Genomic DNA, 16,417 nt, shown 5'->3' with positions numbered 1-16,417 from the left:
GAGTGAGAGAGATCGGTGTGCACCGACCCCTCTCGCTCTCCAGGCTTCAGTGAAAGCCTGCATTCGCCCCATAGGACGCACACACATTTCCCCTTCATTTTTGGAGGGGAAAAGGTGCGTCCTATAGGGCGAAAAATACGGTATAATAATCAATTAAGCATAGCTGGCTGCATATCTTTTGATTCATTAAAAAGGTGGCTGCAATTGATCAGGTAGCAGATTTTTAAAATCATCATCATCATCATCAATTCATTTTAACGCAGGTACTCACAAAATTGGGGAGCGGGGAGGCACCTTCTCAGATAAGGCATTCCACCATCACTCTCCCACCCAGGAGAAAATGCCTTTTCTAAGATGGCTCCTGCTGGGACACATCCATGCCTTTCCCCTCCTTCAGAACTATTGTTCTGTATGCAGATAAATGCAGATTTTATTGATTAGCTGCTATACGGATCAATTCAAACTCAGTCAAGATTTCTGAGGATCAAAGAGGAATCCAGCAAGCCATGATTCTAAAGTGGACAGACCTGATCCCATCGGCCTGGACAAATGTTATGCTCAGGGCAAGGATTCACTCTGGAACCCATACAGGACTGGATTCCCAATCTCTTATGAATTTTCTTATGAGGTGGTTCAAGGCTGGCCGGCCTGTCTTCCTTCAAAAGCGATTCCAGTTGCCTAAAAGCAGCTAACTAGTGCATGGGGCTGCTTCTGCTGTACCAATTGAAATCCATGTGGCAAATCCCACTAGGATTGATCCATTTTTAATGATGTGTTGTCACTCTTGGGGGGAATGTTGCTATCCTACATACATTTTAAGTGTATTTTACATATTTTACAAAGACTTTAAAGGTGGTGTGGTGGGGGGTGAATGTAAAATATAAAATGAATGCAAAATTTTCCAGAGAACAGCAGCACATCATCAAGACCTGCCATTACTTGCTACACCGATTTCAATGCATGTAGTGGCAGGAGCCCTTTGAGTTAGCTAAATGCTCTTAGGCAGATGATTTAAAAAAAATAAAATGAGAAAAGATGGCAGGCAAATAGCTCTTTGACCACCTTTGAGCACAAACAATTTGGACCTCCTTACTTTTTCCCCTTAATTTCTTATGTCAAAGTATTCTGTGTGGGATTTAAAGATTATATATGTAGATTGGTCCTTGAAAACCTGAATGGAAATGGGATGGAACAAACTTTGGTTCCACCTTGCAGTGAACCAGCCCAACACGGATTTTGTTCTGGGGCCTATTCCTAGCAAACTGCCACATGCAATCAGTTTTGTGAATTATATACAATTCTCACCGAAGACCAGGGGTTGGGGACCTGTTCTTGCACCATGTGTTGTAGGACTACAACTCCCATCATCCCCAGTCTGCAAGGTCAGGGATTATGGGAGCAGTAATCCAGCAACTTCTGGAGGGCCTTAGGTTCCCCACCCTTGTATTAGAACATACATTCGCAAAATACACTAGCTAATGATGGGAAGCCATGTCTTATATTTCATTGGTTTTGTATCCTCTGTAATAAGGCAAAGCTTTATGAGCTATGGTGATATTAATTCAATGACTATGAGTAGGCTTTGCAATTTAACTTAACTGATGTGGGGGAAAGAGGGGCTAGGGGTCCAATACTGTCACTCTCTAACCAATAGAACAAATTATGCCTGCTCTCTGTGGTCTGGGCCTTAACGCAGTCCCAGCCAAACCAGACCAGATGCTCACCTTTCACATCTTTGGATTCCATTGGATTTTTCCCCAGAAGTCTCTCTTTCCAGTCACTGGACAGTAACTTCTCAATGGTCGGCATCACTGTAGAAATAAGAATGTTAGTGTATAACATGTAGGTGGCTTTCTGATTTGAAAGTAGAAAAGTTGCAGAGTTTATGTTAAACAATACATTCATCATATGGAACAACAAAAATGATGACTGGATCAGCTCATGGAGGACAAATCTCCAAGGACAGATTCCTCAGTGGTCAAGATGATTAGGCCTTTTTAAGAAACCAACTGCTGAAAGGTGGGACTGAAGGAAGGGGATCGATTATTCTATATCTAAATACTTCAGTTTTTTAGTGTCTCGGAAGCTGAATCTTTCAATTTTCGAATGCCGAAAACCCAGAAGTGAATGCTTCCATTTTCGAACGTGCCTCAGAAGTCGAATGGCTTCAGAAGTTGAACAGTCTTCTGGAATGGATTACATTTGACAACTGAGGTACCACTGTGTTATTTACTCTTTAAGTCATGACACTTGGATGGACGGACTATTCGATCCAGTATGAACATTCTAAAATTATTATGCACATTTGTTAGTATAACTACATCCACCTGCAGCAAAGGAGCCACTCCAAAAAGGAAATGATTCAAGTGGAAGGGGCCAGCATGGTGCAGCTGGGATGTAGAGCCGCCATCCTGACAATGTCGCCACTACAGCTTATCTGGGTGAGGCACAGCAGCAATGAGGTGGGGCCTGTAAGATGCGTTGACAGGAGCACCAGAATGGCTCCAACGCTGCAACTGTGCAGCCCCAACCTCATTGTTCCTTGCTGCCCCTCTTCCAGGCAAACTGAAACATTGAAGGTGCCAGGAGGATGGCTCCATAGCTCTGCCCTACCACACCACCCACTACTGGATATATGAGTAGCTACCTTTCACTGCATCCAAGCCAATCATCTGCCTCCCTCTTGACAGGACCTGCACAAGGCCCTTCCAGCAAGTTCTTTTCCTACTTTGCAACACAAGGGATTTTAACTAGAGATGCCATGAATCTTGTACCCTGTGAATGCTTGTGTTCTGCCATGCATTTATGGCCTCTTCCTAGAAAAGATGGCAAGAATGAAGGAGGTGGACTTAACTGAACGCAATGGTTGTAAAGCACCCTTCCCACCTTCTTTTAAGTTTCTGTTGAAATCCAATTTTTCCCGGTTGCTCACTGCCACCTCAAATGCAGAGTTCCTGGAGTCTAAAGCCTTGTCCACTGGAGATGCAGATTCCTGAAAGAGAGCGAGCCATTGAATCACCAATAGCCTTCAGGAAATTAAAAAGGAAAGGATAACAGATAGAGCTGATCCTCATGAAATCTTCCTTCTCTGCAGGGTGTGTTTGAGCATCCTCTTGAGTCAATGAGCTGCAAACTCGCCTGGTGAATCAGGGTGCTCATTTCGAAAATGAGAAGATTGTGTCGCACCCACCCAAAAATCTTTTCAACTCACAAAGCAAGGACAAAATCAAATTGCTGCAATAGTATGTGGGTCAGCCATTATAGTAGCTGAGGGAGGGAAGAACAAAAACCTATGGAACTGTTTGGAAAAGTTACACCTTTTTCAAGACTGTGGATTTAAAAAGGAAAAGTAAACATTAAATTATGGCTCGGATGTCAAAACATCATAGATGGGAAAACTAGCCCAGTACTCTTCTACTGTGAGTGGTAGTGGCTCACCCAAATCTTAGGAAGAGGCACCTATAATTATTTAACTTAGTGGTTGCTCATTACAAAAGGGTCTCTAAACAACTTGCAAAAAGTTCAGAGTTAAGGCCAAGCATTAAAAATAAATATTGCACATTACAATAAAGCAATACAGTGGCCCCCAAACTGCAGAACTTCAGTAGCAACAAAACAATTTGCAGTAAACAGCAAAACACTGATCACAATCCATCAGATTCCTGGGAGAAGAGATAGGTTTTTATCTGGTGCCAAAAGGGTGTTACTAACCCTCACTAGGGAGAGGATTCCACAGGAGAGGAATGACAATTTAAAAGGCTGGACATGCCAGTTATTGAATCATAGTCCCTCCCCTTTGATTAACAAAAAATAAATAAATCCCAAAATCACTGTCTTGAGCATTTCCCCCCACTTTTTTACAACATGTGTCTTAAGGGAGCAAAAATTTAATGGCCAGGCCATTTTTTGAAAGATGTACACCTAGCTGTTTAGATGAGGGTTTCTACTGCTACACATTCAAAATACAGGAGATCCACGATCCCAGCAGGTCAGTCAACTGTCAAAACAGTCATGAGGGCCCCCTATTTTGACTTGAGCAGTAGTGTTGAGGGGCAGCTCACCGTGTCAACTTAACATTTTGAATTCCTTCCTGTGTGTGTGTGTGTGTGTGTGTGCGCGCGTGTGTGTGTATCCCAAGCAAAGCAAATTAGCAACTTCGAGTGAGAGAACTGCCGGGGGTGGGGGGGACAGGACACTGAAATCCTACATACTATACAGTGATGCTGCCGGCTGCTTCTATGTATAAACCAAAACACCAGGAGGCAGGCCACATACCCATATTCACAAATGCTAATGTAATATCAGAAACTCACTCTGAGCTAGTTCAACCACTAGCTAAAGTAAGGTGGCCACTTCTGGAATCTGATTTGAGGTGTCCGTTATTAGATATTTAATTTATTATTGTTGAATTTGTAATGCAATGGGGGAAGGTCTGTGTGTAAGAGTCTCCGTGTAGAGACCATGTACTGCTCTACCTGAGTGTCTTGGGCCAGATCTGAGTGGAATTATACATCCTAGTGGCCTGGCTTAGGTGCTTTGAGTGCAGAAAATGTGGAGTGCCCTGCCTCAAGACAAGGAGGAAAGATGGAAGCCAATAGACTTTGTCCCACCTGTGGAAGTGTTTGGGGCTCAGTAACTTCACTCAGTGGCGATGGTGAATTGTGTGGTTCCTCAGAGCCAGGAGGAGCACCAGTCACCTCCCCCTGTGTAGACTGGTAGCAGCTCTCAGTCTTCTCTTCTATCTTAATGCTGCAGTTCACCATGTTCCCAGCTCCATCGAGCTCCAGCTGAGGAGAGGCAGGGCTCCTCATGGACATCCTGTGGGGAGAGGGAGAGGGGAAAGAGGGGGGAAAGGTAGGAAAACATCACATTGATGGATTTGCCAAAGAAACATGCCTTGGCAGGGTTGACGGTGGTCAAGAAGGTGAAATATCTAGGGGTTTATTTGACAACTAAAAATTTGAATTTGTATAAGGATAATTACGAAAAATGCTGGTCAGAAATCAAAAAAGATCTAGAAATATGGTCAAATTTGAAATTGTCAATGTTAGGCCGAATTGCAGTGATTAAGATGAACGTATTGCCTAGAATGTTATTTTTGTTTCAGACCTTGCAGATTCTTGACAAGATGGAATGTTTTAAGAGGTGGCAGAAAGATATTTTGAAGTTTGTCTGGCAGGGCAAAAAACCCAGAATCAAATTTAAAATATTGACAGACGCGAAAGAAAGAGGGGGCTTTGCCCTGCCGGATTTAAAACTGTACTATGAGGCAGCAGCGTTTTGCTGGCTGAAAGAGTGGATGCTCCTCGAAAACACAGACATCTTGGATCTGGAAGGCTTTAATAATGCATTTGGTTGGCACGCATATTTATGGTATGACAAAATTAAGCTGCATAGCGCCTTTAAAAATCATATTGTTAGAAAAGCATTGTATAATGTTTGGATAAGGTACAAAGATCTGTTGGAAAACAAAACCCCTAGATGGGTGTCTCCAGTGGAAGCTAAAGCAGTGAAGAAACTCAATATGGAGGTCGGATGGCCAAAATATTGGGAAATCTTGGAACAGGAGGGAGATAAAGTGAGATTGCAAAGTTATGAGAAAATGAAACATAAAGTACAAAATTGGCTTCAATATCATCAAATAATGGAGTTTTTCAAACAGGATAGGAAAATTGACTTTCAGGTGGAAAAATCAAAATTAGAGACTGAATTGTTAGAACCCAATACTAAGAATTTATCAAGAATGTATAACTTGCTGCTGAAATGGAATACACAAGATGAAACAGTTAAATCGGCTATGATTAAATGGGCACAGGACATTGGTCATAACATTATGTCTGCTGACTGGGAATGGTTATGGAACACCGGTATTAAATTTACGGCATGTAATGCCTTAAAGGAAAACATTATGAAAATGGTTTACAGGTGGTACATGACCCCAGTCAAGCTGGCAAAAATTTATCATTTGCCTGATAATAAGTGTTGGAAATGTAAAGAGACTGAAGGCACCTTTTATCACCTTTGGTGGACATGCCCAAAGATTAAGGCCTTCTGGGAAATGATCTATAATGAAATGAAAAAGGTACTTAAATGTACTTTCTTGAAAAAACCAGAGGCCTTCCTCTTGGGCATCGCCGGCCATTTGGTGTCAAAAAGGGATAGAACTTTTTTTATGTATGCTACAACAGCAGCAAGAATACTCATCGCAAAGTATTGGAAGACACAAGATCTACCCACTCTGGAAGAATGGCAGACGAAGGTGATGGACTATATGACATTGGCTGAGATGACAGGCAGAATCCGTGACCAGGGAAAGGAGACGGCGGAAGAAGAATGGAGAAAATTTAAAAGTTATCTTAAGGACCATTATAAACTTGATGAATGTTAGAATGTTGTGGTTTTCAGGACTAAAGGGATACAGTGATATAAGGTCAGAATAAAGAAAAGACTAAGATGACAGAAGGTGGAAAGGAACAATTGGGAGTTGCTATAAAATTTTGGACATTGGGATGCAGAAAGGGGGGGTATGGGGGAGTCCCGGAAAAGAGGTTTATGAAAAAATGTTATGAAGTTATACGTGTTTGTATGTCTTTTTAAGTGTTTGTTTGTTCCTAAAAAATTCTGTAAAACCAATAAAAATTTTATAAAAAAGAAAAAGAAAAAAAGAAACATGCCTTGGCATGGTCAGAATTTGGCATGAAAGAAAATTCCTGAATTGGGCACAAGACAGAGCCCCAGAGTAAAAATGGCATATATACACAGCAGCATTCACACATTGTATGTGTGTTTCCTTGCAGAGGAATCATGTTAATGCCACAGGAGAACTGGCCCTCAGAGGGCTTTTGGCTTGGACTTTCCAGGTCCATCAGAACCAAAAGCACAGCAATGCAATTTCCTGGCGCAGAAGCACAAAAAGGGGGCTTGGGGGTGAAAGCAGCCATTGCAACTGGCCAAGTGCCACCATCCCTGCCACTCGTAGCTCTGGAAAAGCGCAGGGCAGTAATTACATAACAAACAAAGCCTGTCTCAAGCTGTGAATTAATCAAACTGCTGAAAATAAAACCTTCCTCTCAGGAACTTCAGACAAAAGAAATGAAAACAACAAGGCTGGCTGGGTAATGAAAAGCCAGCACACTGAATAGGGGACAAAAGGAAGTGGAACAATAGGGTGTTGGACAAAAGCAATAAAGTAAAAGGAAGTGTGACAGCTGAACAATGGGGCACTGTGCACGCCAGAGTTTCTGATCTTAGCAGGGCTTTTTTATCTCAGTTCCTTGCCCTTCTCTGAACAAATCATTGTGCTTTTCAGGCTATTGGGTTTCCTCCGCCGCTTGGTTTTTGGCTCCTACTGCCATTCCAGTCTGAAGCCTGCGCCCTTCCATTTTCATCCCTGGTACGTTCCTATCCATGCCGCAGCCCACCAGAGACCAAATAGATTCATCTTCTGGAGACAAAAGCCATCCATGTGTTGGGGAGGAGCACTGATAAGTGACAGCAACTCGTCCCCCACCCCACCCCGCGAGGCATGCCAACTGCATTATGTAGTCTCTGGCTCGCGCGTCCGATGGCAACAAAGCAGGTCTCTCTCTCTCTGACACTGGTGCGCCGCTGCCACAGGAAAGAGCCTTTGCTCTCTGCTTCCTACGGCTGCTCCACATCGTGTTCAAGGAGCTTGGCTGGGGTGCCCAAGTCTCACACTGGGCAGTTTCTGCATTCCTTGACAGCACAAAGGCACGTTGCCGCAGCTTCGACCACTTAGTGCCAGGTGAGAAGCTAATTAATGAAAAGTTAATAACTTCCAATTTCTGTTTGGCATGAAGGCTAGATGAATGCATCCACCCCCACAGAGGTGTTTCCAATCCCCTTCAAGTTCAGACAGTAGAGCAAAGGATCAGCAGGGTCAGGAGAACTGCCATGGCTGATTGATTGATTGATTGATTATGGTGGCAGTGTCCAAAATTCTCCAGGCGCATTTTGCACCTGGCTATCAGACACTTGCTACCAAGTAAAGGTGCCTGGGAGTGCCAAGATGGCGCCTGAAGTCTCCACCATCTGGAGGTACATGTCTGGGGATTCCTGGATCTTGACTGTTTTCACAGACTGGCAGCGCATCCCGCAGAATACTATCCATTATATTTTATTTGCACAATCAGAATGAATTTCAGGAACAAAAACATTGTATTGAAAAATACAGCTTTTGAGCTGTCTGGCCCTAAAATGGCAACTAGGCATTCCATTTGGCAACTATAACCTTGGTTTAAGGAGCCATTTGGCACCTAGCTTAGATATCAAAGTTTCTAGCTAGGCGTCAAATGGCGCCTTAAACCTAGGTCACCACAGTGGACTATCTAGTTAACCCTTGGGGTACTTTACAATACTACAATGCTACAATTCTATTATCTCAGCTACATTGCTTGACTGTAGCTTGCTCTTATGACAATTCACTTGTCCCAGAAAGCAAGAAGGAAAGACACACAGGGGAAATGGAAATGGTATAAACTATAGACCAAGACAGAGTATTTTTAAAGTGTGGTGAAATATACTCAGAGAAAAGCCATCGGTTTCATGGAGTTTATTTCAGTGTTGTGATAAAAACAGTCAGTCATCAGGTGTGTCTCCCTCTGGCCCCTCCCAGACCCCAGGCTATATATCCTTTATTCACATCCTAGGTCACACCTGATAGGCTAGTTCAAACTTCCCTTCTGGAGCTGGATTGGACGGCCCCAACGGCCAGTCAGATGCTACATTCTAAAACCCTCCCTGCATATTATTCTAGGATCCAAACTCCAGACATAACATGTGGTCTGTTCCATTTGGGTGGCTTGTGGAAAGGCTACAGTACAGCCAAATTCAGCCCTGCCCTTACTTTGCTTGATGGGGTGATGGAGGACTAAGATGCTCAGCAATGGGTCCACAGCAGCACAGAAGCACAAGAAGTGCGTCTTTTACTGTGCACGAGTCAATTGCCTCAATGGAGCTGTCAGTCACCAACCTGGCACCCCAGAAATCTCTGCATAGTCACAATTGGACCCATGGCAGTAGCTAGGCGCCTGGGGAATTTCGAACACTGTTTTGTCTCAGCAACCGGGTGATCCTGCACACAGTTCCTCATAAAGAAACCTCAGTGTGTTAAGTTTACTTCCTAAGATTCTGTGACTGTGTATGACTGCAAATGAGACATTGAAAAATAGGCCATTATTATCTCCACAATTTGCAAAGGGGGGTGGGTAGTGATGGAACTGGAGGAACTGTCATGGAAACTTTCTTAAAAGTTCGCTGCAGAAGTCATGTATGAATTAGGGACTGCCTGGTTCATAGCTCAGGGTAGCCGGCCAGATATTGTTGGGACTCCCAACTCCCATTGGATCTAGCCAACATGGCAAATGGAGAGGGACGACGGGATCTGTTGTCCTGAAACATCTGGAGGGCATTACGCCGACCGCCTCTGCAACACTGTTCTCAGCAGACAGCGGGAGCCCTTGAAGGGCTGTTATATAACCCACTGTGCAACTCTGTGTTTCTTTATTAAAAGGCAGTGCGTGCCAAACTTCCAGTGTGGCGCTAAGCTGTAGAACCACCAGCAAAGCAGGAAGCTGCCATCTAGGCATGCCCCATGACAGATTAGATTGGGTGAGAGATTGAGCATTCACTTCAATAAGCAGCACAATAGGCCTCAAAAGGAAATGATAGGGCACCACAGTCTGTGATCTTAGCAAGCATGCAAGAGCGCTGGGTGTGTTGTTGAACACCACATTCTTTCTGAACAGATATGTGTTAACCTGCCAGTGATCTAAGTTACCCACTGTAGAAGAATCTGAGAAAGATGGCCTCCCAAAGGATTTACTGCAGTGCAAGTTAACTTGCCATGCCAACATTTCATGCCCCCCCCCAAAAAAAAATGCAGTGATAAATATGAACTAAATACAGGTGAGCTGACTTTTAGGTACACATTCCTCTTAAGAAAATTTATTTATTTACCATTTTATGTATTATATGTGTATGTTGAGGCACTGGCTTGTGCAGTAGAAAGGAAAACTGACAAGATTGCTGACGTTTTATCTAACTTTGATGAATGAATATTGCATTTTAGTGTTTATTGATTGCTTTTATGTGTTTTATTTGCTGTGATCTGCCCTGGTGTCCTATGACAAACGGCAGGATATAAGCTAAATAAATAAGCAAGCAAGCAATCCTGCCTTTCTTCCATCATAAAACCCCAGGCGGCATACAGACGGCTCCCAGGTGATCAATGACCAGATCCAGGCCCGCTTAACTTCAGAAAAATGGTGGCCTTTTGTGCTTTGCGACCGAACTCTGCTCCTTCTAAATGCTTACAAATGCTGAGCAGGAGTGCATATTAACTAACTTACCCAGGAAGGATGGAGATATGCTGAAGACAATCCCCAGTGGAAACCAGATGTGATAAAATGAATTTGCTTGTGCTTGGGGACTCATATTTGTGTAAGGGCTCATTGGACTAATGTCATAGGCAGGCAATATCAAGCTTCTAGTCTGGCTAGTCCTGATATAAATGCTAGACTGAGCTTGGATTTCTGCCCTTACTTGTTTATGGAGCGGTATCTTCTACCTGCTATGCTTCAAAACTTCAGCTTCTCCAAAGGCCTACCTAGTCCAGCGCTCTGTTTCCACATGGCCAACCAGAAGCCTATAAGAAGTCCACAAGCAGGACATGTGTGAAACAGTGCTCTACATTTGAAAGACCCAAAGTTCCCAGCAAATTATGGTTCCTGAACCTGTCATTGGCCTACATTTGCAAACATACCATTCCTATTGCATGCAACATACAAGCCGCAAAACAAAAGGCAGGTTTGTAAGTTGGCCCTCCATTTTCCATTTCTGATGTCAGTAACATAAACAGCCCACGCTGTAGTAAATGGTACATGAAGGACCTAAGACCATCTTTGCCAACTTATCATACATTTCATTTTGCAGAAGTGCTCAAAGAACCTACAGAAGGTCAGAGTGAAAGAAACGAAAAAAAGGTTTTTCAAGGCACCCCGTCCCGCAAAAGGCACAATATGCAGAGATGAAAATGAACTGAGCAGAAAGGAACCCATGCTTTGGTTCCAGTCCTTATTACTTCAGAAAGAATGCTGAATGCATAACCCCATTATGCCGAGGGGGAAAGAAAGCCATATTCTTGTTGCAGATCCCGCTCTCACGCTGGCTGGTATGCAGCCATGTAAGAGGGCTGCATTGTCATCCGGACAATGGGGGAATCAAGAACAATCAGTTGGTGGCGAGCTGAAAATGTATTCATTTTAAAAGAGAACACAAAGAGAAACTTCCAATCCTCCGGCAGGTCAGATTCGTATTGTACTTAACCTTTTGGTACCACTGGAAGTTTACTCTCAAAATGGGTCTGTTACTTTAATAGGTGTCTGTTTGAAAAGGGAGCCATTGTATTTTTATTACATGGTTTGCTGAACAAAAATACAGCCAGTTATCTTGTTACAAGGCTTGTTCCAGCACTGGGCCTGTTCCCCATTCTAATAGTCTCAGGTAGTTACCTCAAGGGGGGGGCGCTCTGAAGTGCAAACAATGGGAACCGGAACAATTGGCCTGGGACATGGAAAATGTCTTCCTGTAATAGGGCTTTCCTTTTAATGTTTCCTTTTCTTGCACTGGGTGGGAGGGCTAAGCAAAGCTTGAAGTCTTCGAATGTACAAGACAAAGAGAAGGGATGTGGCAGAGGCCAAGAATTTCAGCAAGATTCAAAGAAAGATTGGCACTGATGCGGGTAATGAAACACCCCGTATGCTAAAATAGTTAAGCCTACAAAGCAGTGACTTTTTAAAGTTATGAAGCAATTGTTATTTGTTAATTTGCATCTCACCTTTTCACCAAAGGGTGCTCGTTTATGTAGCATTTGCATGTAAAATGTTTGGGAGTAAGCTTACCTTTTCTTTCATCCTGATGACAAGTGGTCTATTTTTTATTTTATTTTTTGTCATTCCCTTTTAACAAAGACTGGATGGTGAGACTTAAGAGAAGTCTGTGACTTCTCCATCTGATTACAAGAAGCCGCCTTATACTAAATCAAACCATTAGTTCATCTAACCCAATAGTGTCTATCTCAACTGGCCATAGCTGTCCTTTCAAGGTCCCAGGCGGGGGTCTCTGCTAGCTGTGCAACTTGAGACCCTTTTCAAAGGGAGATGCCAGGATCTTAACCTAGGGTCCCCTGCAGGCCAAGTATTCACATGCTCTGTACCCAAGTTATGTTCCCTTTCACCACTGCATCTTCAACTAAACAAATCCAAGTGTCTTGTCTTTAACAGCAGCACTCTGGTGTTCAGTGGATTATGTTAGCTTTGAGGCAGGAGGAGGTACGTGATTTCCTAAACATTAGGAAATAACTATGTGTAGTTCAGATGAGAATTACATGAGGACACTGCATCATAGCTGCATTCTGAAGTTATGTCAACACAGATTATGGCCACATTCAACAGTCAGGTAAATTCACTTGCATTTTTGCGACCATATGTGTCAATTTATCAGGGACCTATTAATTGCGATGTGATAAACAGACCCATCAGAAGCAGCTCTGAGCTATCTCTTAACCTAACTCGGGAAGTGTGATGCTGGTCACTTCTTTAGTTACAATGCTGAGCTGACTCAGGATCCTGGGTGCTTCACTGCTGCTTAGCAACAGCCCCTACAGAGAGATCAGTCTATGCTTCACTGAAAGGATAATGTCATCACAAACCTCTAAACCTTACTCTTAACGTCCTGACTTACACATCATGGGACGGTGGGTGGGGGGAAGAGTTATCTCATAAAAATTTGGGCTTTGAGTGAATATACAATAACCACTGAGAATAATCAAAGCTGAGTGAATTTATCTGTAAGCCCAAAAAACTGAAATCTTGCTATGGCGCCAGACTCTCTCAACAGCGGCTGCACAACTTCTTTCTACTTCCATTGTTATTTCTTTGTGGCACACATCCTGCTATTCTCCCTCCCTGTACTGCCACCCTTCCTGGCTAAAATCTATCTCTCCTGTTTATCCAGTGCCAGTAACAAAAAATAGCCACCCTGGGACTGGCAGCATGTGAACATTTGCAGGCCTCACATCTGGAAATGGCACCTTCTTGGATAGGGTGAAATCTCAAGGAACCTATGGCATAGCAGTGTATGGATTTGAAAGTTTGAGACAAAAGAGGCAGGGTGGCTGCCATTGTGTATCATTGCAATGTACCCTCCAATTTTGATGGCTTCAAGTCTGTTAAAGGTACCTCAAATGGATCTGCATGGAACAAGATCAATAAAGTTTTCTCAGTGAAGAATGGGCACATCCTTTGCATGATTAAGTTGTGACAGGATTATTCTAAAAGAACAGCAGTGGTAGCAAAACTACCTTCCTCTATGAATTTGGCCACAATTGGAGAATCACTTTGAGAGGGGACAGTTTGCTCTTTGTGCCTCCAACTGCACAGAGACCAGCTTATCTTACATTGTCCGTCCCATAATAAAAACCTGTGGGTCCAGTATTCACCAGCCTCTTCGGCTTCAGTACCAGCTGCCTTCACACTCCAGCTGAGGGAGAGGAAAGGGCTGAGCAAGGGAAGCTGTCCCATGACAAGGAAGGAACACTCAGGCTTTGCAGTGGGGTGTCCCAGGCCAAGTCCCTTCCTGAAATTGTGCCTGTCACCCACAAAAGAAGTAGGTGGAGTAAAATTCAAGCGGTGTTGCAGCACGTTGGATATGAGTAATGCCAGAACCAATGAAGTCCATGGGTGTCCATGAAAGGGGGTGCGCCCTCCACAGATCCCCAGCCTTTATATTATTATTATTATTATTATTATTATTATTATTATTATTATTAGCAGTATCTGTGCCAAAACCAGGCCTGAAATGGATCTAGAAAATCAGATTCTTCCAAGTGCTTATATTTGAATAAGCTCAAGCATTTGTAGAACCTGACACATGAAACAAAATGTACAGGCACTGTTCTTCTAAGTTTTTTCTTAGTAAGAAACTAGCCTATTCCCCACTTTGAGTGTTTTACTTTGCCCCTCTCTGCAGAAAAAAAAAAAATCCTCTAGATGCCCATACTGCCACAAATTCAGCTGGGGGAGGGTTCTGAAGTGGTATTCCAACTGCTGGGAAAGACGCATGTAGCATGGAGTTGGGTGTTTATTGGGCAGCGTCTGGGGTGGGATGGATCCTGAAAGACAAAGAGAGATGCTTGGGGTTGCCAACTCGTTGCTCCATCAGGGCTCCTGTGCCTCGGATGTAGGTGTAATTTTAAGTGGGTTATTAGGGGTAAATGGTTTGAGGGTTAACAGCCAAAATATGAGTAGAATAGAAATCCCCCATGATACACAGTGTATAGCTAAATCATATTTAGCCCCATATATATGAAAATTTTAATACACTGGATTCTATTCACACCAAACGTAGTACAAAAGCAGACTGCTCACAATGTCCATATTGTAAACGGAGGCTTCAGTTCATAGAGGTTTGCCTTGACAAGATTGAGTGCGCTACAGAAGAACCAATAGACAAAACCAACATGGGTTTTGTGCTCTATTTTTCTCCCCTTGGATTTGCAATACCCCCTTAGACAGACCGTCAATGCATGAACAGACCAGATCGCCAACTCGTATAAATGAACATGATGGCACTAGCCTTCTGCAGATGATCATTTGATGACACTGTGCAACAGCTAAGAGAATAGCTGTTGATACAATCCCTCCTTTTATAGATATGGCTTGCCTTCTGTTTGGTTCCAGCATCCTTGCATAGAACTAGTTGGTATTCCTAACTAACTTGACTTATTCCTAATTGCTAACTCTGCAACAGATTTTAATTAACAGTTTGTATTTAAAGTTACCTGATTCCAGTCATTTTTTTAAAAAAGACATAGGAAAATCTATTGTTTATGAAGGAGCTAAGAACCCAGGCCCCTTATGGCAGTAAGAAAGCAATTAGGCTAAGCATGATTTTCATCCCCCCTTAAGGTAGGCAAGAGTCTTTCTAATCAAGAGTGTGGGAATTTGGGTGCCTGAAGCTACCCATCAGGTGAAATTCCTACCACGCATCTACTAACACAGCCCTGCTACTCTGTGCATTCAGCTCCAAGACAACCTGGAGATAGCCAAGAGGACAACAGTGAAGGTTTACAATTACAGAGAGTTTGGTTCATTCCCAGAGCCCTGTGCCAGGTAAGCTAGTTTAACAGTGGCGTATGCACTCTTATGCTTTAAAAAATGTTCCACATCACATACATTCTACACAAACAACAGTGGAGATCTTGCAAAATGAACACATCATGGTAGCACATTTGCATAAGAGTGCTCATTTATTATTACAATGTGTTGTACGTGGGATGGTTCAGACACCTCAACCAGTTCAAAATACGGTCACAATATAGCTGACTGGAACCACTTGATGGGAATGTATTGTATCTGTTTTTAAACATATTCACTGGTTACCAGGCAATTTTCAAAGTAAATTTTAAATTGATGGTGCTTACTTTTAAAGTCCTACAAGATTTGGACCTGGATACCTGAAGAGATGATTACTTCATTATCAACCTGCCCAAGATTTTCAATATATCAATATTGTTAATCATGAAAGTAAATATTTTGCTTACATGTAATTATCACTATCTGTTCTTCATGCATTTCATTTTCTTCTGACCTCACTCCTCCCATCCCCCAAACCATGTGTATGCATATATGTGCATGCATTACAGTCAAGTAATAAGGACAGAGAGAGCTCATATCAGATACACTGATTTGGGCAAACCATGAGCTAGGCTTGTTGATTTAAGCAGGTCCATCATTTGACTATGCAAAATGTGATGTTTCACAGCTGAACGTGTGAACAGACTCAACTGCAAGCCACTGTGAGGTGATATGAAAGACCTGTCTGTTTGATGTGTGATGGCTCATTCACACACATATATCAACACTTGCTGATGCAAGTGATCAGTATGCATGGGGGAATTGCTTGGGACAGCTCCAAAGAAGCAAGAGAAAGTTGAGAGTTTCTCAGAGGGGAAAAATATAGTGGGGTTTAGACATTCCAAAGCATTAAATGGAACCTGCTTCCAAATAGCACAACATATCTTCATCATCAATTTATTAATTGCCTTCTACACAATATCAAGGCAATATACAATAGAAACAGAAAATACAATATTAAAAAGCAACAAACAGCAGATACATTTAAAGCAAAATCAGCAGATACATTTAAAGCAAAATCAAAACAATACAAGATAGACCTTCACAGCAAAGACCCATATACTGAGAGGGGAAAGCCTGCAGGAACAAAAATGTCACCCACTTGCAGATAGGGGGTGCCTGTCATATCAGAATGGAATTCCGCAACAGGGGCAGCCACATTAAACTCGCTGCTCTGAGTTGTTCCAAGTCTTTGGAACTTG

General features: G+C 42.8%; 1 protein-coding gene across 6 annotated transcripts in view; it reads right to left on the bottom strand.

Annotated features, from left to right (window-relative positions):
* Nucleotides 1-16,417, bottom strand: part of SOX13 (SRY-box transcription factor 13) — a 60,752-nt gene that overhangs the window by 20,407 nt on the left and 23,928 nt on the right. For 4 of the 6 annotated variants that reach the window (XM_082228147.1, XM_082228151.1, XM_082228150.1 and 1 more), the window contains 3 exons: nucleotides 4,611-4,818; nucleotides 2,887-2,992; nucleotides 1,725-1,811 (listed from right to left, as the gene is read on the bottom strand). In XM_082228147.1, the coding sequence (XP_082084273.1) occupies nucleotides 1,725-1,811; nucleotides 2,887-2,992; nucleotides 4,611-4,817 (400 nt within the window). In that variant the 5' untranslated portion in view covers nucleotide 4,818. The other 2 variants (XM_082228149.1, XM_082228152.1) reach the window with 2 other exon arrangements.

Source organism: Podarcis vaucheri (genome assembly GCF_965113315.1).
Source record: "Podarcis vaucheri genome assembly, chromosome: 6".
In the NCBI taxonomy this organism is placed as follows: domain Eukaryota; kingdom Metazoa; phylum Chordata; class Lepidosauria; order Squamata; family Lacertidae; genus Podarcis; species Podarcis vaucheri.
The sequence above is the reverse complement of the archived record's forward strand: the minus strand, read 5'-3'. Positions and strand labels throughout refer to the sequence as shown.